A 27,037-nucleotide genomic window follows, 5' to 3' on the forward strand; every position below is an offset into this window, starting at 1 on the left:
TGAACTTCAGATTACTGAATTCAGCCTCACACAGGAGCTCACCACAGGTGGAACTAATTAACTATTACCTTTCAGGCAGAGAACTCAGGAAAACTCATAGTGCTGACAAGCTGTTTAACTCAGTGAGTAAAAAGACACAGGATCCGGGACAGATGGCAGGGGTAAGTCACCAAATATGAAACCTACAGTCAGGATTGTGACATCCATGTCCTTAATTAGTTTGGTCACCCGCCTCTGAACCTTTTCTAGCTCCAGGATATCCTTTTTGTAGTATGGTGCCCAAAATTGCACACAGTATTCCAGATGTGGCCTCACTAGTGATTTATATAATGGGAGTATAACACTCTCGTCCCTTGCATCAGTTCCCCGTTTCTGCATGCTAATATCTTATTAGCCTTCTTTGCTGCATTCCTACTTTGGGTACTACTGCTTAGTGTGCTATCTATGTGAACACCTAAGTCCTTTTCCAGTACAGAATCCCCTAATGTTACCTCATTTAGTATGTACTGTAGGTGTAATTTTTGTTCTTGCTACCACAGTGCCTAACGTTACACTTGTCTGTATTGAAGTGCATTCCCCATTTGGCTGCCCATGCTTCTAATTTAAATAAGTTGTTCTGAAGAGACTCAGCATCCCCCCATGTTTATAACTTTACACAATTTTATATTGTGTGCAAAAATTGATACCATGCTCTCTAGACCTTCTGTTAGGTCGTTAATGAAAATGTTGAACAAAAGTGGTCCTAGTGCAGACCGTTGTGGCACACCACTTAGCACTTTAGTCCAATTTGAAAATGATCCATTAACCACAACGCGCTGCTCCCTATTATCTAACCAGTTTTTGACCCAAGTGCTTATTGTGCTCCCTAGCCCTGTTTCTTGTAGCTTGTAGATAAGTCGCATGTGTGGTACAGTGTCGAAAGCTTTGGCAAAAGTCTAAAAAGATTACATCCACCTCCTTACCCTGATCAAGGTTTGCACTTACTGTTTCATAAAAGCCAAGTAAGTTGGTTTGACATAATCTGTATTTCACAAATCAATGTTGATTCCTTTTAATGACCTTATTGACTTCAAGGAACTTCTGAATACTATCCCTTAGAATTCCTTCCAATACTTTCCCCACTATAGATGTAAGACTAACTGGTCTATAATTACCCGGTTCAGCTTTACTTCCCTTTTTTGAATATTGGCACTACTTCTGCTGTACGCCAGTCTTTGGGAACCATACCTGATATAACTGAATCTTTAAAGATCAAAAATAGCGGTCTTGCAAGTTCAGAGTGAAGCTCCATTAGAACCGTTGAGTGAATTCTATTGGGACCCGGTGACTTATTAATCTTTACATTTTTTAATCGGTCACAGACTACCTCCTCACTTAAATAAGCACTTATCAGTGTGACATTATCATTATTGAGATTGTGTGTTAGTCCCTGAATTTGGTCCTCTCTTGTAAATACAGTTGAAAAAAACTAATTTAGTTTGTCCGCTATGTCATCATTTTTGACTGAGACTCCCAACTTGTCTTTTAAAGGGCCCTATACTCTCCTTCTTTAATCTCTTGCTGTTGATGTATTTAAATAATTTTTTGGGATTCGCTTTGCTTTCCTTTGCTACTAGTTTTTCAGCTTCTACTTTAGCCGCTCTTGTTTTTGGCATATTTTGTTACAGTCCTTATAGTGCTGAAATTACTCCGCATTCCCGTCAGATTTGTATTTTTTGAATGCTCGCCTTTTCTTGCCCATAAATTCCTTTATATTTTTGTTAAGCCACATTGGTTTGGGATTTTTATTCCTTTTTTTGCTGCTCGTGGGAATAAATTTGAGAGTATTTTTAACTAGCAATGATCTTAATACATTTTATTTCTCCGTAGTATTTTTTCCTTGAAACAAAATTTCCCATTCAGTATCCCTTAAAGCTTCCCTCATCATGTCAAAGTTGGCTTTGCTAAAGTTTAGAGTCCTAGTTGAACCAGTATAGGACTGTTTATGAAATCTGATATTGAATGTGATTGAAATTGTGGTCGCAGTTTCCTATGGGCTCCCCTACTGTAATATTTGATACCAATTCCCCTTTGTTTGTTAATACCAGGTCTAAGATTGCATTGTACCTAGTAGGTTCCTCAGTTAGTTGAACTAAGTAGTTATTATTTAGTGTGTTTAAAAACATGTTACCCCTAGCAGTATCACATGAATCGTTTTTCCAGTTTAACTCTGGATAGTTAAAATCTCCCATCACTACTTTGTCTCCTACTCCTGCTGCTCTTTCAGTTTTCTTCAGTAACAATTCCTCATCAGACACATTAATACCAGGCGGCCTATAGCATAAACCCAATATTAACTTTTTTATTCCTTTACCCCCGCTTGCAATTTCTACCCATAACGTCTCAATGATCAGATGTCAGACTTTTGTATTTTATAAATAAAACAAGCTTACACTGATCCCTCACACTTCTCTTGTTATTCGAAGCGCAGATATATTCCTGCCTATATATATTAACAGCAATTACCTTAATGAAAAGGGTAAGTATAAATGGGATGGGGATGGACCTATCAGAGGTCAGATATAATTGCATTTTGATTTGTTGCAGAGTGTGGGATCTCTCTGGTAAATCTACAGCAACCACGACATACATTCTCATTAGAGAATGCAAGTTTTGCTCCATTTTTGTAATTGCTGGTAATTTTCCCAGACACATAACGCACAGCTTTTTTAATCACTTTGTGGTGGTCAGAGAATATCCCAAAATCTATCAGCTGTAGTAATTAACCGTGGGCTAATTGGTCTGACGAGGATATTCAGCTACAGCCCACAATAAGCTTGCAGGCTGCACTTTATGCATATTTCTGTTGAAGGGAGGGAGGCTCGTACAGAAATCCATGGTAAGTGCCCGTACCATGGGTACCTCTCTTGGTACTTATTGGTTAACGCATGTTAGGGGAAAATTCACTACGAGTAAAAAAGGCTGTATTTGAATAGCCTCGGTAGTAAAAGCCTGAGGTTACCTCCCTCTTTCCCCACACAGTAAAGAATACCGAATTCAGCCCAATTATTTATATTTTTCTAGCATCCATAAAGGATATTGGGGAACACATTAGTACGATGGGGTATAGACGGGTCCAAAGGAGCCAGTGCACTTTAAATTTCTTCAACTGGGTGTGCTGGCTCCTCCCCTCTATGCCTCCTCCTACAGGCAGTTTAGAAAAAAGTGCGCTTAGGAGAGGATGCACACTCTGCTAGCTCCAGAGTTTTCTTCAGTTTATTTTAAAACTTTAGTTTTTGTCAGTATGATGTTTGGGCAACAGCATACCTGCGCCGTGGGAGTTGGGGGGAGGGGCGGTCACCAGCCTCGCGAGGTGCAGAGCCGCTTCCCTGCTACAAGACCACCGTCCTGAGGGGTTGTTTGTTCAGCGGGGCACTGTGCCTTGGCTGTCGCAACCGCAGCACGCCGCACACCCCTAACGCTGCCTGAAGGTGATCATCAGTAGTGAGTACAAACCTGGGGCCCCGCTAGGGGGTCCCCTGGTTCATTGTGCGGCAGAAGCCCCGGTGAGGCGTACGGGTCCCTCCTGAGGGGGACCCGCTGTAGCCCCTTTGTGAGACTGGTTGGCGGTAACTGTACCAAACATTTATGTGAGGCTACAACATGTATAGGAGACATGGCCAGTATAAATATTATCAGTAGCTCTGGCGCCATTACGGGGGGCAGAGCTACATCAGAGTGGGCTCAGCGCCATTTTGGCGCCTTCTTATGCATAAGCAGCAGCCTCATACAGCTCCTCCAAATGGTCACACGCTGGATCACTGTTACAGGGTGTAGAGGGGGAGAGCTGCTATTGGTGCACAGTATATCATTCCTCTGAAGGAAATTATTGTATAGACAGTGTCACTGTATGTGTGTGTGTGTGTATGTGTGTGTATATATAATATATTCTAAAAGAACGATGATTGCCTCACTAGGGCTCTGCAGCGTTGGGTGTGCTGGTGTCCTCTCTTCCTGTGTCTTCTCTCACATGCAATAGGTCAGGCTTGTATTGTAATCAGTCTGTTTTGTATGTGTATTATATCTGTCATTTCGTAATGGTGAAACAGAAGTTATGCAGTGTCTGTAATGCCAGATTCTCTCCTATCTCTTCTGGCTCCATATCATGTGAGCAGTGTAGTCAGTCATCACAAAATGCTGAGGACAATGTGGGGGAGAGTCCCGAACCCTCCTTGCTGGGGGGCTATCAAAACTATGATGTCTGATATGTCATCTCAACTCACTGCAAATGTCTACAAAACACAAGAACTGCAACAAGCAGTAGCAGATCTAGCTGCCAAGGCTGATGGTCCCTATCCCCCCTGTCTACTACAGGTGCACATAAACGTGCTTTACCTGCACTCCTATCAGATACTGATGATTATGTACAGGATGATGGGGATGATGTGGATCCCATAAGTGGGGATTCCACCCCTACACAGGGTATTGAATCCCTCATATTGGCTATTAGGGATGTGCTAAAGCTCCCCCTGGAGGACGCTACTAATTAGTAGTCGCTTTTCCTCCCACAAGACAAATTAACAGTCACTTTTCCTGATTCTAAAGAATTAGATGATTTATTTAAATTAGCCTGGAAAAGTCCAGATAAAAAATATCAGGTGTCCAAAGTTTTTTTTCCCTTTGCCCCTGAAGGCAGGAAATTCTGGGAAGAATCTCCGGCAGTAGATGTTTCTGTCTCTCGCCTCTCTAAAAAGGCGGTACTCCCTGCTCCGGGCTCCTTTATGGTAAAGGACTCGGGGGATAGGAAAATCGAGACCACACTGAAATGTATCTATACTGCTGCAGGTGTTTCTGAAAGGCCGGTCATTGCAGGTTGCTGAATGACACATGCTATTCATTCCTGGGCTACTCAAATTCAGGAGGGTCTCTCAGGTGATATGTCCTTAGTTACTATGGTAGCTTTCTTAAAACACATTCAGGACATAGCAAGAGTCCTATGTGACTCCCTTAAAGAGATTGGTAATATTAATGTTAGGACCACTGCTACGGCTCTGTCAGCACACAGAGCCATATGGTTGCGCCAGAGGATTGCAGACACTGACTCCAAACGTAATGTGGAATCTCTTCCCTTCACAGGTGAATGGCTCTTCGGAGGCAAATTGGACACATGGATCTCCAAAGCTACTGCTGGGAAGTCCACGTTTCTTCCCTCAGGGGCTCCGTCTGCTAGATGTACTTAGTCGGGACCATCTACTCAGTCCTGTCGGTCCTCCAGATTTCGATCTAGGGCCAGAGGTGCCTCTAGCTTAGGCACCAGAGGTAAGCCTAAGAAACCAGCCGTTGCCGGCTCTCAGGAACCGAGCACCGGTTCAGCTTCCGCAAAAACTTCAGCATGACGGTGCCCACCCGCCCCAAGGGGATCTCGTGGTGGGAGCTCGGTTATGTCACTACAGCCAAATCTGGGACTGTTCCTGCCAGGATGCCTGGGTAAGGGACCTTATCTCTCAGGGTTACAAACTGGAGTTCGACGGTGCTCCTCCCCAATGATTTTTCAAATCAAGCTTACCAGCTTTGGAAAATATGCGTGTTAAGCTACTACTGGCTACCAAAAAGTTGGTCCAGTCCCAGGTCATTGTTCCAGTACCCCTGCAACAGCAAGGACAAGGTTACTACTCCCGTCTGTTCGTATTGCCAAAACCAGACGGGTCTGTGAGACCCATTTTGAATCTGAAGTCCTTGAATCCTTACCTGAAGGTTTTCAATTCAAGATGGAATTTTTAAGAGCGGTGATCGCAGGCCTGGAACAACAGGAATTCCTAGTGTCCTGGATAGCAAGGATGCTTACTTCCATATCCCACTTTGGCCTACTCATCAGCCCTATCTGAGATTCGCCCCACTGAATGATCACTACCAGTTCCAGGCATTACCCTTTGGCCTGTCTACAGCTTTGAGGGTGTTCAGGATGGTGATGGCGGAAATGATGTTTCCGCTCAGAGTCCAGGGGGCCAGTGTGGTTCCGTACCTGGACGTTCTCCTGATAAAAGCAAGTTCCAGGGAGCTTCTACTGCTACATATACATCGAACTATTCAACTTCTGTCTCACCACGGGTGGATCCTCAATCTACAGAAGTCCCATCTCAGCGGCTCCTGTTTCTGGGAATGCTACTGGATACTGTAGAGCAGTCCTCTGGGTTACTCCCAGAGGACAAAGCGAGAACACTCCAAGAAATGGTTCGCATAGTTCTCCGACCTGCTCGAGTATCTATTCATCTTTGCATAAAATTTTTGGGAAAGATAGTGGCCTCATACGAGGTGATAGAGTATGGAAGGTTCCATGCCAGACCCTTCCAATTGGACATCCTGAACAAGTGGTCCGACTCCCATCTTCAGATGCAACGGATGATTCAGCTGTCACCCCAGGCCAGGATTTCACTCCTGTGGTGGCTACAATTTTCCAATCTACTGGAAGGTCGACGCTTCGGGATTCAGGATTGGATCCTCCTTACGACGGATGCAAGTCTGAGAGGATGGAGAGCTGTCACCCAAGGGGCACAGTTCCATGACAGGTGGTTTTCTCAAGAGGCCCTACTTACGATCAATATCCAGAAAGTTCGGGCTATCTACAATGCTCTGATTCAGGCCTCCCTCTGCTCCGGGATAAGGCAATTCAGGTTCAGTCGGACAATGCCACGGCGGTGGCGTACATCAATCGACAAGGAGGGACAAAAAGCAGAGCCTGCATGCGAGAAGTGTCAAGAATACTCCTCTGGGCAGAAAGAAATGCAAGAGCACTGTCCGCAATCTTCATCCCAGGAATTGACAACTGGGAAGCGGACTTCCTGAGTCGCCACGATCTTCACTCAGGGAAGTGGGGACTACACCCTCAGGTTTTTCAACTGCTCATCAACAGGTGGGGTTGCCCCAGATCGACTTGATGGCGTCTCGCCTCATCAAGAAACTTTGCTACTATTACTTGCGAACCAGAGACCCTCAGGCGAGTGCACTGGATGCGCTGACATCGCCTTGGCCATATAGCTGGTCTACCTATTTCCTCTGATTTCGTTGATTCCAAGGGTGCTCAAGAGAATCAGGCATCAGGGAGTGCAGGCAATCCTGATTGCCCCCGGAGAGTGTGGTATGCTGCTCTTCTGGACAGGTCTGTAGAAGACCCTTTGGCCTCTGCCAATAAGAAGGGATCTTCTTCAGCAAGGACCGTTCATTTACCCGGACTTACGGTGGCTTCGTTTGATGGCATGGAAGTTGAGCGGAACATCCTAGCTCACAAAGGTCTTTCCAAAAAAGTAATTGCCACTATGGTGCAAGCCAGAAAACCTGTGACGTCAAAACACTATCCTCATATCTGGCGGAAATATGTCTCCTGGTGCAAGGAACGCATTTATCCGTCTGCAGAGTTCCACTTGGGAAGATTCTTTCATTTCCTGCAAGCTGGAGTGGATAAAGGCTTACGTCAAAGATCAATTAAGGTCCAAATTTCAGCTCTTTCGATCTTCCAGAAGAAGTTGGCTATGTTGCCAGAAGTCCAGGCCTTCTTGCAAGGTGTACTTAACATACAACCTCCATTTGTGCCGCCTACGGCACCTTGGGATTTGGTTGTGGTGTTAAGATTTCTACAGTCCTCCTGGTTTGAACCTCTGATGATGGTAGAAGATAAGTACCTCACGTGGAAGACAGTTATGTTACTGGCCCTGGCTTCTGCTAGGCACGTCTCAGACTTGGGGGCCTTATCGTGTAAAAGTCTATACTTGGTCTTTTATGAGAACAGAGAGGAGCTCAGGACTAGACAGCAGTTCCTGCCTAAGTTGGTCTCCACGTTTCACTTGAATCACCCTATTGTGATTCCGTCCAGTTCTGGCACTTCTCCGTCTCCAGAGGCATTGGATGCGGTGCGAGCTTTGAAGATCTATGTCAAGAGGACGGCTCGTGTCAGAAAGACTGATTCCTTGTTCATGCTGTATGATGCGCAGAAAAAGGGTTTCCCTGCTTCAAAGCAGTCTATTGCTCATTGGTTTAGGCCTATGTGTCGGCAGCCTTATCTGTTCCACAGTCTCTGAAGGCCCACTCTACAAGATTGGTGGGGTCTTCCTGTGCAGCCGAGCTGCTACCTGGTCAGGGAAGAACACCTTTGTGAAGTTCTACAAGTTTGATACCCCGGCCAAAGAGGATACCCAGTTTGGGCAGGCGGTGCTGCAGTTGTCTCCGCACGTTCCCGCCCGTTCTGGAAGCTTTGGGACATCCCCATCGTACTAATGTGTTCCCCAATATCCCTTATGGATTCTAGAGAAAATAGGATTTTAATACCTACCGGTAAATCCTTTTCTCGTAGTCCATAAAGGATATTGGGCGCCCGACTCTGCGGTGACTTTCTGCAGGTTCTCTGTTATGTGTTACCTGTTCAGCTGTTGCTGTTTTGTGTTGCAAGCCGTTGCTGGCCAGTTTAAGTTATGGTGTGCTGGTGTGTAAATCTCACCACGCTTGTTGTCATTATGTTCCTTCTCTCAAGTATGTAAATTCTCCTTCGGGCACTGTTTTACCCAAAACTGCCTGTAGGAGAAGCCATAGAGGGGATGAGCCAGCACACCCAGTTGAAGAAATTTAAAGTTCACTGGCTCCTTTGGACCCGTCTATACCCCATCGTAATAATGTGTTCCCCAATATCCTTTATGGACTACGAGAAAAGGATTTACTGTTGGGTATTAAAATCCTATTTTTACTCAGATATTTTGTGTAAAGATTGTTTTGGTTAATATTCATCAGTATAAGTACTATTAGTGTGCATGTCCCATGGGAACAATTATGTCTGATAAGCAGAATACAGCTAAGGTTTAATGCTAGAGGAGCACCTTTAATTTCTGTTCATGTTGTCAAGCTAAATTACTAGCTGGTCACACACATGCTAAATGTACTTTGGCCAGCTCGGTGGATGAGCCGGCCTGGGTTAAATCATTTGCATTGTCTATAGCCTCTGTTATGAGAGAATAACCATCTAATTTTGTGTCTAATAAACCTGATTTACAACATGTATACAAAATATAGACAGTAATTCAAAGGAGCCTAGGGCTTTGTCTTCCGGGGAAGTTGAACCTTGGGCTAGATCAATGGAAAGAACAGCCGTGGACTTAAGCCCCATACACACTACCCAAACCCAGCCGACACCGATATTGGCGGTGGCGGGGGAGGGAAGGGGCATACACACTTGCCGATGCTGCTGGGACAGGAAGTGACGGCGGGGGAAACGACGGCAGCATGGCTGTCGTTAACGAGGACCTCTGTCATCTGTGCATGTTCGGACGAGGGAGGAGTCGTTAACGACGCGCAGGGATCATGGGTCTTCAATCTGTGGCCCTTCAGCTGCGGTGAAACTGCATATCCCAGCATGCCCTACCACAGTTTTGCTATTAAGGTATGCTAAAACTATGGCAGGGCATGCTGGGATGTTTAGTTCCATAGCAGCTGGAGGGCTGCAGGTTGTGGAGCCATGGTGTAGATGATCTACAGTAGTAAAGGATGTTTGTCAGGACCTTGATTTAGCTGATAATAGTAAGTCAAGAAAACACCTACTGATTTATTCAGGACTAAAAAGTTGAAAGAAAAGATCTTTGTTTTTTCCTACATCAGTGCAATTGTGTGATTTAATCGCAGAAAGGTGGGAAAATCCTGAGAAGAAATTCCAGGTACCATGCAGGTTTCCATCAATGTATCCATTCCCATATAGTGATCTTGTAGTCACCTAAAGTAAGATTGTCTGAAGCTTTGGCCCTCCCTGTTCTGGATTGTGCCTCCCTTAAATTACACTCAGATCGTAAATGTGAAAGTACTATTAAATCCATTTATATAGTGGCGGGTGCTTTACTTTGACCTGATATGGCTTCAGCTTGGGTTGCAAAAGCTATGGAGAAATGGATTGACATAATGGTAGAAGGAATCCAGACAGATTTTTCAAAGTCTCAGTTGTTATGCTGGCCATACATCAGGACGATATCTTTCCAACCAGCCAACTAGTTGGCTGGTTGGAAAGATAATCTGGCAGTGTGTGGGAGGAAACGATTATCAGCCGTTTGCTCCCACACGCTAAAAAACGTCCAAAAACGGTCTGTCCAACTAGTTGGGAAAATCAAACCTGTTTGTTTTTCCCAACTAATCGTTCAGGTGTAGGGGAAACTTTATCCATAGCAGAACAGCTCAGAGTAGGAGTAGAGTACTTGGGTGAGGCTGCCTTAGATACATCTGTGATCTGTGATGCAGTCCAAGATATCAGGATTAGCAGTGGTTGCTAGACAGATTATGTAGATGAAATCATAGGAGGCCGATACAGAGACAAACATTTTTGGAAAATTTGCTAATTGATGGTATTATGTTTTTATTTTTTTCGTCCTGAATTAGATAAAAGAATTTCTGGGGCCACGGGAGGAAAGTGTTCCTTTATGCCATTGAAAAAGTCTTTCAAAACAAAGATAGGACTTATCATTCATTCTTCAAACAACAAATAACCCAGTCCTTTCGAGACGATGGGCAGTTTTCTTCAACCAGAGGTTTCAGTTAAGGGAGATACACACGGAGAGATCCGTATTTAAAATCTAAGCAATCTGACTAGATTGCTTAGATTTTAAGCACGGATCTGCCATGTGTATGCCCCCAGCGATAGCAATGCACGTCCCTGCGCATCGCTATCGCGAGTGCTAGATTGAGCCTGCATGCAGGCTCAATCTAGCGGGTCGCTCACTTCACCGCTGTGTGAAGTGAGCGGCCCCCATCCGTCCGTCCCCTCGCGCTGTGCTGAGTGGGGGGAGAGATGTGTGCTGAGCGGTCTGTGTTAAGATCGCTCAGCACGGGTGGTCTTCAGTATGCCGACTGACGGGATCCCGGCACACAGTATACCGGTGCCGGAATCCCGACAGCCGGCATACTGACACTTATTCTCCCTCGTGGGGGTCCACGACCCCCCTGGAGGGAGAGTAAAATAGCGTGGCGCGCCACCGTGCCCGTAGCGTGGCGAGCGCAGCGAGCCCGCAAAGGGCTCATTTGCGCTCGCCACACTCGGTAAGCCGGCGGTCGAGCTCCCGGCGCCGGTATGCTGGTCGCCGGGAGCCCGACCGTCGGCATACCATAGTGAACCCCTTAGCACATTTCTCCCCCGACAGTACCCCCCTTTAGAGAGGTAAAACTTAATCTTAAATAAAGGATCCAAGGGTAGCAGGCTTTTAAAGTCCAGGATAAATCTGTATGACAGGGGAAGGGCATAGTGATTACAACAGATACCAATCTCCAGGGAGGGGGAGCGGTCATGCTTAACCACCATTTCTCTTACGTCCTAGAGGATACTGGCGTCCACATTAGTACCATGGGGTATAGATGGGTCCACTAGGAGCCTTGGGCACTTTAAAGAAATCAATAGTGTGCACTGGCTCCTCCCTCTATGCCCCTCCTACCAGACTCCGTTTAGAAAATGTGCCCGGAGTAGCCGGTCATGCTTAGGGAAGCTCCTGAAGAGTTTTCTGCATTTTTTTTCTGTTTGTTATTTTCAGACAGGTCTGGTTGGCACCAGACTGCCTGCTTCGTGGGACTTAGGGGGGAGAGCGGCCCAACTTCCTAAAGAGTTAATGGTCCCGTTTCTCACTTGACAGGACACTGAGCTCCTGAGGGAGTAATTCGCAAGCCCCACCACTTCGAGCGTACGCTCCTGCAGCACGCCGCCACCCCTAACAGAGCCAGAAGATAGAGTGGTGAGTACAGCGCCGACGTCCCAGTAAGCGGGTCACCGGCGGGAATGGCGGCACAAGGGTAGGAGCGCAGCACTGAGTGCAGGCTGCGCTCCAGGAGTCTCAGGAGGACGTACACAGAAGTGTGTCCCACTGTGAGGGGCACGCTGAGCCACCAGTGAGTACCCACACTGGCTAACATACCTATCAAGGGTTTTAACTCTCTGTTAGGCATAAAAATACCTCAGGCCAGTATAAAAGAAGCAGGAAGCCGAGCGCCATTACAGGGGCAGGGCTTCATTATGAGTGGATCCAGCAGCTCACCAGCGCCATTTTCCCTCTGCAGCTTCCACTGACAGGAGTCACAGGGAAGCGCAGCTCCTCCACAAAGACTCCACGTCTCCTCAGCGGTACCAGGGGGTCTTAGAAGGGGGTGGAGTTGTAGTATACTAAGCCCTATTAAGGGACTTAGGTGGCGACCCAGCTAAGTTTTACTCAGCAACAGGGGCGCTGTGTGGCTGGCTCCATTTTCTGTGTCTCCCTGCGGGCTCTGTGTGGGTTAAACTGTGTTTTCACCTTCTGTGTGTGGGTGTATCCCGTCACGTTACCATGTCCAGGGACTGTGTTTCCTGCACAGCAGAGTGTCTTTCCCCCGGAAACTTACTACCCTGTACTCAGGATAGTGCACATTCTCAGGCCAGTGGGGCAGAACCCCCATGGTTAGATTCCATTAAAGGCATGATATCTAATATTTCTACTAAATGATCCCATACTGCGAAAGAGACACAATTCTAAAGACAGTCTATGGATGACCTGATGAATAGAGATTCATTTCCCATACCAGCATCTCAGGCCCCAGACATTTGCCCACAAAAGCGTACGATGACGATACAGCAGACCCAGAGGAGGGTGAACTGGATGCGAGCGGGGGGGATGCTGTCCTGTCACAAGGAATGCAGGCTCTGATAAAAGCCATTAGAGATGTTCAGCACATTCCTGACAAGGTGGCAGGGGTAGAGGAGGAATCTTATTTTAATGTAAAAAAAGAAATCCTCAGCTACTTTTCCTGCATCAAAGGAATTGAATGCCTGTTTGAAGAAACTTGGGCTAATCCTGATGAAAAATGTTAGATCCCTAAAAGATTAATAACAATCTTTCCCTTTTCTTTGGAAGTTAGAAAGAAATGGGAAAACCCGCCGATTGTGGACGCATCGTTGTCTAGGTTGTCACGTAAGATAGTTTTACCTGTTCCTGGGGCAGCATCCTTAAAGGACACAGCTGACCGCAAGATTGAGAACACTCTCAAATCGTTATACACTGCTGCTGGGGTGTTCCAGAGACCCACTATTACTTGTGCATGGATCACTAGTGCCATTGCAAAATGGTTAGGTAACCTAATTGATGGATTAGATTCCTTACCCAGGGAGGAGATAATTTTACTCCTACAGCATATTCAAGACTCTGATAATTTTATGGTTGACGCCATAAAGGAGATTGGCTTGCATGCACCACTGCCATGGCAGTGTCAGCACGCAGGAGCTTGTGGCTACGCCAGTTGACTATGGATGCGGATTCCAGGAAAGGTGTGCAAAGCCTACCGTTCACAGGTGAGGCCCTTTTTGGAGATGAACTGGATACGTGGATATCCAAGGCTATGGCGGGTAAGTCTACATACCTTCCTTCCGCAGCACCCCCAGCTAGGAAAACCTACTCTGCTCCAACTCTGCAGTCCTTTTGGACATCGAAATTTAAAGGCAAACCCAAAGGTTCTTCTACAGCCTTCAAAGGCAATAAAAGTAAAACCAGAAAACCAGCAGCTGCAGGTTCTCAGGAACAGACCTCCGGATCTGCTTCCTCAAAGCCTTCAGCATGACATGTGGACCGCATTGCCTGGAAGACAGGCAGGTGGGAGCCCACTTACATTGTTTCAGTCACATGTGGGCAACATCTTGCCAGGATCCCTGGGTAAAGGACCTTATCACCCAGGGATACAGATTGGAGTTTTAGGAACTCCCACCTCACAGATTCTTCAAATCAGGCTTACCAGCTTCTCCAGAAGTAAGTATGACTTTACAGGCAGCCATTCAAAAACTTGTACAGACCCAGTTCCACCTCAACTACAACACTAGGGTTATTACTCCAACCTGTTTGTGGTACCGAAACCGGACGGTTTGGTACGGCCCATTTTAAACCTCAAATCACTGAACCCATACTTACCGGGTGTTCAAGTTCAAGATGGAGTCTCTGAGAGCGGTGATCTCATGTCTGGAAGAAGGGGAATTTCTGGTGTCTCTGGACATCAAGGGTGCGTACTTTCATATTCCAATTTGGCCACCTCATCAGGCTTATCTAAGGTTTGCACTGCTGGACTGTCACTACCAGTTCCAGCCCCTGCCATTTGGCCTCTACACTGCACCGAGGGTATTCACCAAGGTAATGGCAGGTTTCTCCTCCGCAAGCAGGGAGTCAACATAATACTGTACCCGGACGACCTGCTGATAAAGGCACCATCCAGGGAGAGGTTGCTGGACAACATTGCCCTCTCTACCCGACTACTTCAGGATCACAGGTGGATTCTGAACTTACCAAAATCCCACCTGGAACCAACTCGGAGGCTTCCATTCCTGGGGATGATACTGGATACGGAAGAACAGAAGATATTCCTTCCGTTGGAAAAGGCATTGGTAATCCAGTCGATGGTGCGGGATATTCTAAAACCAGCCCGGATATCAGTGCATCCCTGCATTCACCTTCTGGGGAAGATGGTCACCTCTTACGTGGCTCTGCAGTACGGAAGGTTTCATGCAAGGCCCTTCCAGCTGGATCTGTTGGACAAATGGTCCTGATCGCATCTTCACATGCACCAGAGGATACATTTGTCGCCAAAAGCCAGGATTTCTCTTCTGAGGTGGCTTCAGACTTCTCACCTGACCAAGGGTCGAAGGTTCGGAATTAAAAATTGAATTCTGCTAACCACAGATGTAAGCCTCAGGGGTTGGGGAGCAGTCACCAAGGGGGAACAGTTCCAAGGAATATGGTCAAGCCAGGAAACCATTCTTCCGATCAATGTTCTAGAGCTAAGGGCCATATACAACGCCCTTCTACAGGCATCACATCTTCTTCAAGATCACGCTAATTCAAGTTCAGTCGGACAATGCGACGGCAGTAACGTACATAAACCGACAGGGCGGAACGAACAGCAGAGCAGCCATGTCAGAGGTAACAAGAATTCTCCTCTGGGCAGAAAGACACGCGGTGGCGCTGTCTGCAATCTTCATTCCGGGTGTAGACAACTGGGAAGCGGACTTCCTCAGCAGTCACGACATCCACCCAGGAGAGTGGGGCCTTCAACCGCAGGTGTTCGAGTCCTTAACACGTCGGTGGGGAATTCCACAAATAGACGTGATGGCCTCTCGTCTCAACAAGAAGCTAAAGCGGTATTGTTCGAGGTCGAGGGACCCACAAGCAGTGGCGGTGGATGCTCTGGTGACTCCATGGGTCTACCAGATGGTTTACGGTTTGGGAGCTTTGGTACATCCCCATGGTACTAATGTGGACCCCAGTATCCTCTAGGACGTAAAAGAAAATAGGATTTTAATTATCTACAGGTAAATCCTTTACTCGTAGGCCGTAGAGGATACTGGGAGCCCGCCCAGTGCTTCATGTTTCCTGCACTGTTACTTCGTTAAGTAATGTTGGTTCAGCTGTTGCTGTTCCGGTTCAAGTTTGGTTAGCATTGCTTTCCTCTTGTTTGTGTGTGCTGGTTCAAATCTCACCACTGTTCTGTTACATCCTTCCTCAGGATATGTCCGTCTCCTCGGGCACAGTTTTTAGACTAAGTTTGGTAGGAGGGGCATAGAGGGAGGAGCCAGTGCACACTATTGATTTCTTAAAGTGCCCAAGGCTTCTAGTGGACCCGTCTATACCTCATGGTACTAATGTGGACCCCAGTATCCTCTACGGACTAAGAGAAAAGGATTTACTGGTAGATAATTAAAATCCTATTTTTTAGGTGCTATGGCCAAGAAGGAAACCAGGCTTCCCATAAATGTTTTAGAGTGATTCTGAACACTTTTTAAGGATGGTGAAAAATCTTCTAGGGAAACCAATAAGAATTCAGTCAGACAATATTACAGCAGTAACATATATATATATAATCGCCAGGGAGAGACTAAAAATTCCTTGGCCGTGAAGGAAACTTTTTTTGATTCTGTCTATGGTCCCAGCTATATAAGCCATTTTTATTCTGGAAATAGAGAAATGGGGAAAAAAATTTGCGCCACCAGACAATTGTTCCAGAGTCTGGTAGTGAAGTGGGGGCAACCAGAGATAGACCTAATGGCATCTCAATTTAACAACAAGGCGGACAGGTTTTATTGCAGGATCGAGGATACATTAGCTTTTCTAATGGTTTCTAGGTAGTGCCATGGAAATTTTCGTCTGGCATACATATTTCCACAAATTCCAATGGTTCCTTGGGTCCTAAGGAAAATAAAAAAGGAAGGGATTTCAGTAATACTAGTAGGTCCAAACTGGCCAAGAAGAGTGTGGTACACAGACCTAGCAAAAATAGACGTGGATCCGGAAGTCAGACTCCCTCTACTGTACATTAGCATCTGTGTCAGGACAGTCAAAGACTAAATTTAATGGCATGGCAGATTTATTACTGACTCCACCAAAAATAATTTCAGTGTAGGTGTATAAAGATTTTTGTATTTGTATTGAACCAAAATATGACTTTATTTCACTTCACACTCAGGTAAACTAGATCCGGACTTGATGTCCGCAGTTGAGATAAACAGTGACAGTGATGAGAGCCTCATGGAGACATCCTCCTCCTTCCAAGACACACCGCAAGGGTAAGAGGAATTATTTCACAACAAATATTGCTTAATGTAGTGCTGGTCTTAGCAAGTTAAAATATTAGTCGTTCATATCTGTTGTTACAGACTTCCCTTAGAGCAGAGTGAATATTTATGCATGTCTTATGTTTTTAAACTTACATTGTCACTATTCCTTTGGGTTTCTAATTCTATTCTACTCTTACAGACTCGCATTTTGTTACTGTTCCAGGGAATACACGAGATGTGGCTATTAAATAACAAGACTATACTTGTTAAAAAAAAAATCTGCCATACTGCATGACTTACAAGGGAGTGGGGGAACATTGACCTTGGCCTATCCCAAAACAGTTTTGCAAGTTTCACCCCTCTAGCGCAGATAGTTTGCTGTCACAGAAAATTAGAAGATGTGTTTTTCCTGTATGTCATAACAATGCTTAGTTCAAAATTAGAGCAACTTCAACAAAACGCCCACCAAATCTTTCCGTATGCTAACCGAGCCATACAGGGCAGATTTTTTGTCACATGCACATGTGTTTGTGTTGCACAAAGGATTTAGTGATGGTCGTAAAGATGTCAAAATGATGAACATCCCGGAAGACATAGACAAAGAAACTGAGTTTTGTATCAAGATCTTAACATGAAACAAAAGCCTGTGGCTAAGATGGTTCCAAGGCTTCTCACTGCCAGAAGAAAATCAAAAGCAAATTTGTTCACATGTTTTGGAACAAATTCAAGCGGATTAGCATTTCTTTTTCTCTATCGTCCTAGTGGATGCTGGGGTTCCTGAAAGGACCATGGGGAATAGCGGCTCCGCAGGAGACAGGGCACAAAAAGTAAAGCTTTTCCAGATCAGGTGGTGTGCACTGGCTCCTCCCCCTATGACCCTCCTCCAGACTCCAGTTAGATTTTTGTGCCCGGCCGAGAAGGGTGCAATCTAGGTGGCTCTCCTAAAGAGCTGCTTAGAAAAAGTTTAGCTTAGGTTTTTTATTTTACAGTGAGTCCTGCTGGCAACAGGATCACTGCAACGAGGGACTGAGGGGAGAAGAAGTGAACTCACCTGCGTGCAGGATGGATTGGCTTCTTGGCTACTGGACATCAGCTCCAGAGGGACGATCACAGGTACAGCCTGGATGGTCACCGGAGCCGCGCCGCCGGCCCCCTTGCAGATGCTGAAGTCAGAAGAGGTCCAGAATCGGCGGCTGAAGACTCCTGCAGTCTTCTAAAGGTAGCGCACAGCACTGCAGCTGTGCGCCATTTTCCTCTCAGCACACTTCACACGCAGTCACTGAGGGTGCAGGGCGCTGGGGGGGGGGCGCCCTGGGAGGCAAATGTAACCTATATAAAGGCTAAAAATACCTCACATATAGCCCCCAGAGGCTATATGGAGATATTTAACCCCTGCCTGGATTCACTAAATAGCGGGAGACGAGCCCGCCGGAAAAGGGGCGGGGCCTATCTCCTCAGCACACGGCGCCATTTCCTCTCACAGCTCCGCTGGTCAGGACGGCTCCCAGGTCTCTCCCCTGCACTGCACTACAGAAACAGGGTAAAACAGAGAGGGGGGGCAAATTTATGGCGATATTTTGATATATATAAAGCAGCTATAAGGGAGCACTTATTATAAGGCTATCCCTGTTATATATAGCGCTTTTGGTGTGTGCTGGCAAACTCTCCCTCTGTCTCCCCAAAGGGCTAGTGGGTCCTGTCTTCGTTAGGAGCATTCCCTGTGTGTCTGCTGTGTGTCGGTACGTGTGTGTCGACATGTATGAGGACGATATTGGTGTGGAGGCGGAGCAATTGCCAAATATGAGGATGTCACCCCCTAGGGAGTCGACACCAGAATGGATGCCTTTATTTATGGAACTACGGGATAGTGTCAACACGCTAAAGCAGTCGTTTGACGACATGAGACGGCCGGACAATCAATTAGTGCCTGTCCAGGCGACTCAAACACCGTCAGGGGCTGTGAAACGCCCTTTGCCTCAGTCGGTCGACACAGACCCAGACACAGGCACTGACTCCAGTGGTGACGGTGACGAATCAACCGTATTTTCCAGTAGGGCCACACGTTATATGATTTTGGCAATGAAGGAGGCGTTACATTTAGCTGATACTACAGGTACCACTAAACAGGGTATTATGTGGGGTGTGAAAAAACTACCTATAGTTTTTCCTGAATCAGAAGAATTAAATGACGTGTGTAATGAAGCGTGGGTTGCCCCTGATAAAAAGCTGATAATTTCAAAGAAATTATTGGCATTATACCCTTTCCCGCCAGAGGTTAGGGAGCGCTGGGAAACACCTCCTAGGGTGGACAAGGCGCTAACACGCTTATCTAAACAAGTGGCGTTACCCTCTCCTGAGACGGCCGCACTTAAAGATCCATCAGATAGGAGGATGGAAAATATCCAAAAAAGTATATACACACATGCAGGTGTTATACTACGACCAGCTATAGCGACTGCCTGGATGTGCAGTGCTGGGGTAGTTTGGTCAGAGTCCCTGATTGAAAATATTGATACCCTGGACAGGGACAATATTTTACTGTCGTTAGAACAAATAAAGGATGCATTTCTTTATATGCGTGATGCACAGAGGGATATCTGCACACTGGCATCACGGGTAAGTGCTAGGTCCATTTCGGCCAGAAGAGCTTTATGGACGCGACAGTGGACAGGCGATGCGGATTCAAAACGACATATGGAAGTTTTGCCGTATAAAGGGGAGGAGTTATTTGGAGTCGGTCTATCAGATTTGGTGGCCACGGCTACAGCCGGGAAATCCACCTTTCTACCTCAAGTCACTCCCCAACAGAAAAAGGCACCGACTTTTCAACCGCAGCCCTTTCGTTCCTTTAAAAATAAGAGAGCAAAGGGCTATTCATATCTGCCACGAGGCAGAGGTCGAGGGAAGAGACAGCAACAGGCAGCTCCTTCCCAGGAACAGAAGCCTTCCCCGGCTTCTACAAAAGCCTCAGCATGACGCTGGGGCTTCTCAAGCGGACTCGGGGACGGTGGGTGGTCGTCTCAAAAATTACAGCGCGCAGTGGGCTCACTCGCAGGTAGATCCCTGGATCCTGCAGATAATATCTCAGGGGTACAGGTTGGAATTAGAGACAGATCCACCTCGCCGTTTCCTGAAGTCTGCTTTACCAACGTCCCCCTCCGAAAGGGAGACGGTTTTGGAAGCCATTCACAAGCTGTACTCTCAGCAGGTGATAGTCAAGGTACCTCTTCTACAACAAGGGAAGGGGTATTATTCCACTCTTTTTGTGGTACCGAAGCCGGATGGCTCGGTAAGGCCTATTCTAAATCTGAAGTCCTTGAACCTGTACATAAAGAAGTTCAAGTTCAAGATGGAGTCACTCAGAGCAGTGATAGCGAACCTGGAAGAGGGGGACTTTATGGTATCCTTGGACATCAAGGATGCGTATCTCCACGTTCCAATTTACCCCTCACACCAGGGGTACCTCAGGTTCGTTGTACAAAACTGTCACTATCAGTTTCAGACGCTGCCGTTCGGATTGTCCACGGCACCTCGGGTCTTTACAAAGGTAATGGCCGAGATGATGATTCTTCTTCGAAGAAAAGGCATATTAATTATCCCATACTTGGACGATCTCCTAATAAGGGCAAGGTCCAGAGAACAGCTAGAGATGGGATTAGCACTGTCGCAAGAAGTGCTAAAACAGCACGGGGGGATTCTGAATATTCCAAAATCCCAGTTAATGCCGACAACTCGTCTGCTGTTCCTAGGGATGATTCTGGACACTGTTCAGAAAAAGGTTTTTCTCCCGGAGGAAAAAGCCAAGGAGTTATCCGAGCTTGTCAGGAACCTCCTAAAACCAGGAAAGGTGTCTGTACATCAATGCACAAGAGTCCTGGGAAAAATGGTGGCTTCTTACGAAGCAATTCCATTCGGCAGATTCCACGCAAGAATTTTCCAAAGGGATCTGTTGGACAAATGGTCAGGGTCGCATCTTCAGATGCACCTGCGGATAACCCTGTCTCCAAGGACAAGGGTGTCTCTTCTGTGGTGGTTGCAGAGTGCTCATCTATTGGAGGGCCGCAGATTCGGCATACAGGATTGGATCCTGGTGACCACGGACGCCAGCCTGAGAGGCTGGGGAGCAGTCACACAAGGAAGAAACTTCCAGGGAGTATGGACGAGCCTGGAAACGTCTCTTCACATAAACATTCTGGAACTAAGAGCAATATACAATGCTCTAAGCCAGGCAGAACCTCTGCTTCAGGGAAAACCGGTGTTGATCCAGTCGGACAACATCACGGCAGTCGCCCATGTGAACAGACAGGGCGGCACAAGAAGCAGGAGTGCAATGGCAGAAGCTGCAAGGATTCTTCGCTGGGCAGAGAATCATGTGATAGCACTGTCAGCAGTGTTCATCCCGGGAGTGGACAACTGGGAAGCAGACTTCCTCAGCAGACACGATCTTCACCCGGGAGAGTGGGGACTTCATCCAGAAGTCTTCCACTTGCTGGTAACCCGTTGGGAAAGACCGATGGTGGACATGATGGCGTCTCGCCTCAACAAAAAACTGGACAGGTATTGCGCCAGGTCAAGAGATCCGCAGGCAATAGCTGTGGACGCGCTGGTAACGCCTTGGGTGTACCAGTCGGTGTATGTGTTTCCTCCTCTGCCTCTCATACCAAAAGTATTGAGAATTATACGGCAAAGAGGCGTAAGGACGATACTAGTGGTTCCGGATTGGCCAAGAAGGACTTGGTACCCGGAACTTCAAGAGATGATCACGGAAGATCCGTGGCCTCTACCTCTAAGGAGGGACTTGCTTCAGCAGGGTCCCTGTCTGTTTCAAGACTTACCGCGGCTGCGTTTGACGGCATGGCGGTTGAACGCCGGATCCTAAAGGAAAAAGGCATGCCGGAAGAAGTCATTCCTACTTTGATTAAAGCAAGGAAGGAAGTAACCGTGCAACATTATCACCGAATTTGGCGAAAATATGTTGCGTGGTGCGAAGATCGGAGTGCTCCGACGGAGGAATTTCAACTGGGTCGATTCCTACATTTCCTGCAATCAGGATTGTCTATGGGTCTCAAATTGGGATCTATTAAGGTTCAAATTTCGGCCCTGTCGATTTTCTTTCAAAAAGAATTGGCTTCAGTCCCTGAAGTCCAGACCTTTGTTAAGGGAGTGCTACATATACAGCCTCCTGTGGTGCCTCCAGTGGCACCGTGGGATCTCAATGTGGTTTTGGACTTTCTAAAATCTCATTGGTTTGAACCACTAAAGAAGGTGGATTTGAAATATCTCACATGGAAAGTGACCATGCTTCTAGCCCTGGCTTCGGCCAGGAGAGTGTCAGAACTGGCAGCTTTATCTTACAAAAGCCCATATCTGATTTTCCATTCGGACAGGGCAGAACTGCGGACTCGTCCGCATTTTCTCCCTAAGGTGGTGTCAGCATTTCATCTGAACCAGCCTATTGTAGTGCCTGCGGCTACAAGTGACTTGGAGGACTCCAAGTTACTGGACGTTGTCAGAGCATTAAAAATATATATTGCAAGGACAGCTGGAGTCAGAAAATCTGACTCGTTGTTTATATTGTATGCACCCAACAAGATGGGTGCTCCTGCGTCTAAGCAGACGATTGCTCGTTGGATCTGTAGCACAATCCAACTTGCACATTCTGTGGCAGGCCTGCCACAGCCTAAATCTGTAAAGGCCCACTCCACAAGGAAGGTGGGCTCATCTTGGGCGGCTGCCCGAGGGGTCTCGGCATTACAACTTTGCCGAGCAGCTACGTGGTCAGGGGAGAACACGTTTGTAAAATTTTACAAATTTGATACTCTGGCTAAGGAGGACCTGGAGTTCTCTCATTCGGTGCTGCAGAGTCATCCGCACTCTCCCGCCCGTTTGGGAGCTTTGGTATAATCCCCATGGTCCTTTCAGGAACCCCAGCATCCACTAGGACGATAGAGAAAATAAGATTTTACTTACCGATAAATCTATTTCTCGGAGTCCGTAGTGGATGCTGGGCGCCCATCCCAAGTGCGGATTATCTGCAATAATTGTACATAGTTATTGTTAACTAATTCGGGTTATTGTTGAAGGAAGCCATCTTTCAGAGGCTCCGCTGTTATCATACTGTTAACTGGGTTTAGATCACAAGTTGTACGGTGTGATTGGTGTGGCTGGTATGAGTCTTACCCGGGATTCAAAATCCTCCCTTATTGTGTACGCTCGTCCGGGCACAGTACCTAACTGGAGTCTGGAGGAGGGTCATAGGGGGAGGAGCCAGTGCACACCACCTGATCTGGAAAAGCTTTACTTTTTGTGCCCTGTCTCCTGCGGAGCCGCTATTCCCCATGGTCCTTTCAGGAACCCCAGCATCCACTACGGACTCCGAGAAATAGATTTATCGGTAAGTAAAATCTTATTTTACCTTTTGATGAAACATGGATCTTCCATTACGATTGTGAGACTAAACGCCAGTCCATGCACTGGAAAATACCATCATGGCTAAGAATGAAGAAAGCATGTCAAAGCAAATCCAAATTCAAAGCCATGTTAAGTGTTATTTGGGCAGACTGGGTAACAGAAGATGCAACAATGAATTAACATTACAACAAAAATGTTCTAGGATCTTTGTGGGAAAGAACCTGAAGAAAGAGGCCAGGGTTGTGGAAAAATGGTTTCATACCCCATCAGGACGACTCACCAGCCCACACAACTCTCTCTGTGAAGCAATTTTTGTCCGACAAACAGAAGCCGTGCTATAACGCCTTACATACTCACCAGAGCTAGCACCATGTGGCTTCTTTATTTTCCTTAAAGTCAAATCTGTACTCAAAGGAACCCATTTTGCATCAGTTACTAAGGTAAAGTAGAAAATGACAGGGCTGTTGACACAGGTTTGGATTGCTTGACTGGCGGTCGGTATCCCGGCGGTCAGCAAACTTACGCCGGGACGCCGTCGACATTCTGGTGGTCGGGATCCCGGTATCGGTATTCTGGTGCCGGGATCATAACTACATCCCGTTGAGACAGCTGACAGATAATCCACTATAGCACGGCTTTGACCAGTGAAAAATAAGAATGCAGCAATATGTGAATGCAGAAGGGGAGTGCATAAATGTCATTTATAGCATCAGTCTCATTTTTAAGTAGCCACACCTCGTACCATGTAATTCATAATTGTTAGATACAGCTTTTGCTATTTCATTGTAATATTTATTTTATGTACATAGACTTTTAAATATCTGGCCCTCCCTTTATATATTTTACTTCTGCCAATACTATCAGCATTATTTAAATTTATAGTATGATGAAAGTTCTGTCCAGCAGGTATGCTCCTGCCAGCAATGAACTGGAAATAATGTATCACTACACACTGTAATGGTGAGTGATAGTGTTACCGGGATGTGGTTAATATCCCGATGGTCAGGATTCTGACGCAGAAGATGCCGGCGCCGGAATTCCAGCACACAACGGAAGGCCGATGCCAGAATCCGGAAAGGGGACAGGACACCAAAGCAAAAGTCCCGATCACCGGGATCCAGATCATGCAGACAGCGGAATGGGTAAGTACGGACCAGGGAGGGGATAGGGTTAGGTAGTGGAGTGTAGGGGAGGGTTAGGCACCTAAAAGGGAGGGTTAGGATAGGGTAGGGTAGGGGGCGGGTTAGAGTACTTGCCAACCCCTTTCGGGATTTCGCCTGTCAGGATACCACTGTCGGTCTCCTGACTGCCGGCATCCCGACAGCAAGAATTTCATACCCAATCAAGTGATGCTATCTGTCACGAATAGTTTGTGTGCCTACTTTAATGATTCCATTATGTATGGTAACTCAATGTGTAAATTTAGTCTAAGCAGTCGAGCATTGGGTTCACAATCTATTATTGATTACAGATGTGTCCACTTACATCTAGCCTCCCTGAACGTTAAACAAGCCCTTCTAGTCACACCATGCCGCGGTGTGACTCTGCAGCGCGGTGCGTCTTTTCATGCAACTTTTTCCATTAAATTGCGTCTTATTTGCAAAACGATTCAAATAGGATGCACAAGCAGCTTATGCTGATTAAAATGATACAAAATGCTACACTACATACCATTTCATCTGCAGACACAGTCGTGGTCGCACACAGAATATGGGCATGCCACATATCATTTTAAGATGCATTTTGGCAAAAAAAGACAACTGCCACTAACTGAGTAGCAAAGTCAGCTCACTCATGCCAGGCATTTCCTGCTGTGGGCTATTGAGGCAAGATGTATGAGTACACATCTGTATGTTAATCTCTTCACATTCCACTGATTTTTTATTTATTTTTAATGCGGTACCTAGACAAATTATATCTTTTTTTTTCATAAGACTTTGTATTTTCAAAAAAATACGTACTATTTGTTTTTTTACTCATTCTAACAGGTCAGAACAGAAAAAGTTTCACAAATGTTTCAAAAAAAGCGTTTTTATTAATTGAAATGTAATGAAAGATAACCAAAATGTTTTTGATTTTTTTTTTTTATGAAGGGATTTTCATAAAAAGTGAACCTGACTTGAGTTAGGTTATGAAATCAAAGTTTGATACTTGTGGCCCAGTTTTCAAATGAAAATGAGGTAGCAGCCAAGCTTATCAACATTTCTAACTGGATAGTTACAGTATGCATATGAAGATGGTCACTCCATTGCATTTAAAGAGAAGTGTAATGTGAGGTATCTATGGTTAGAATTTGGACATGCAATTGTATAGGAAAATGAGTTTCTAGAACTGAATAGCTACTATGCCCGCTTGTGGAACCTCAAAGTGTGTAAGAGCTAATCTACGCTTTATTGGTAGAGATACTCTTGGGTGGTCTGCTATCAGTAATTGCACAAAAAGCTGTGTCATTAGAGATAAAAAATAAAAATGAAAGAGGGGGCAGAGGCAAAACCAGACAAATGCATTTTGAAGCAGAAATGACATTTTAGCCTGTGTTGCTGCTAATCCACCACTGGGTGGCAGCAAACAATCAAAATCATATAGCCATAGAACCAGTAGTGCATCTTAGAGAAAGCAGGTGTGGAGTTTCTGAGATTGAGTTCAGTCAATCGTCTGCAGCCAGAGATCACATATCCTCTTGTAGAGGGAATAGCTGGGATGAGATGTTAACAGGAGGGATGCCCAGCACAGGTACAGTACACCAGGCGGGTATGGGTCATTAGGTCGAAGTGAACAAGGTCGACAAGAGGGTTTTTTTTTTCTTTTTTTGGTGTCGCTTTCTTCGTGAAGTGATGGGGAACCCAAATTAGTGCACCGTGTCCCCTCTTTCCCAATTGTAGTCCACGTGGATCGTAAAGTATGAAAAAGTTAAGAAAAATTAAGAAGAAAAAAAGTGAAAAACTCATGTCGACCCTTTTCCATGTTGACCTAGTGACCCTGTCGACCTAAGTTCTGTTGACCTCATGACTGTATCCCCACCAGGCAAGGGCAGCAGAGTGACAGAGCTGCAAGGGTCTCCAAGATGGCGATTGTATTCTGTACCAGCAGGGCTTACAGCACAGGCCCAACTGGAGTACAGTAAGTGGACCCACCACTTCCAGCTCAGCAGCAGCACTGCCCCGCCTGCACACACCTTTTGGAGGGAGCACGCCTCTGCCTGGGAATCGTGGGACCCACAAATGGAGATCGCAGCTTTAGCCTCCCCCCCTTCCCGACACGCTTGGATTTATTTCACCTTATGAAGACCACAAAGAAATACTTTGATTTTTTTTTTTTTCACAAAGAATTGCCTTGTAAAAATAGTAAAAAGCAGGATTTTATGTAGGTTTTGACAAAATCTGTACTATAATTAAAAATGCATTTTTATTTCAAATTGTCGTTATCTCTATTTAAATGCATCCTATGAGTAGAAAGAATGTGGAAGTCCAACTAGTCCATCCATTTTAAAACCTAGACAATCTACTGCATTAAATGAGAGATCACTTTTTTTTAGTTTGACACAAGATGGAGAGATATGGGATGTATTATCTCTCTGGACAGAATGTACTAAGAAGGCAGAAACATACTGCCAAATATCGCATTGGTACTAATCAAATATGTACTAACATATGCCCCTTGCGATACCTGCACTGTCAGATGAGACGATGTGCAAAGTAATTTCCACCTCCTACCCCCTGGTGATGTCTGCAGGGAGTCCCGGGGCTCATCCTCCTCCTCCCTACAGCCGGAAGGACAGCTTGCTGTATTGCGGGGAAGGAGGAGGTTGGGGATCCGGGAGCAAGCCATACACTGACAGCACAAAGGTGAGGTGGGGCCGGCGTGAGCAGTGCTGGGAGGCGGGATGCAGAAAGATGCCCATAGGCTTCTATAGGGTAACACCGGAAAAAGTTGCCCTCCGCATCAGTAAGCAGGCAGCCGAGGCCTAGTACGTTTGAAAATACGGTGAAAACACAGTTTTTGCCACATTTTTCCTGTAGTACATCCTGGCCCCTTATCTATGGAAAATTAGTCCTTTTTTGTGTACTACTTCAGTTATTG

The 27,037-nt window shown here is 46.1% G+C and overlaps 1 protein-coding gene across 2 annotated transcripts in view; it reads left to right on the top strand.

Moving 5' to 3' along the window:
* LOC134948779 (Krueppel-like factor 12) overlaps positions 1-27,037 on the top strand; it is a 348,760-nt gene that overhangs the window by 294,414 nt on the left and 27,309 nt on the right. For both annotated transcript variants that reach the window (XM_063936999.1, XM_063937000.1), the window contains exon 4: positions 16,456-16,555. In XM_063936999.1, the coding sequence (XP_063793069.1) occupies positions 16,456-16,555 (100 nt within the window). The remainder of the gene's footprint in view (positions 1-16,455; positions 16,556-27,037) is intronic.

The sequence above is a fragment of the Pseudophryne corroboree genome, chromosome 8 (assembly GCF_028390025.1).
Source record: "Pseudophryne corroboree isolate aPseCor3 chromosome 8, aPseCor3.hap2, whole genome shotgun sequence".
NCBI classification, from domain to species: domain Eukaryota; kingdom Metazoa; phylum Chordata; class Amphibia; order Anura; family Myobatrachidae; genus Pseudophryne; species Pseudophryne corroboree.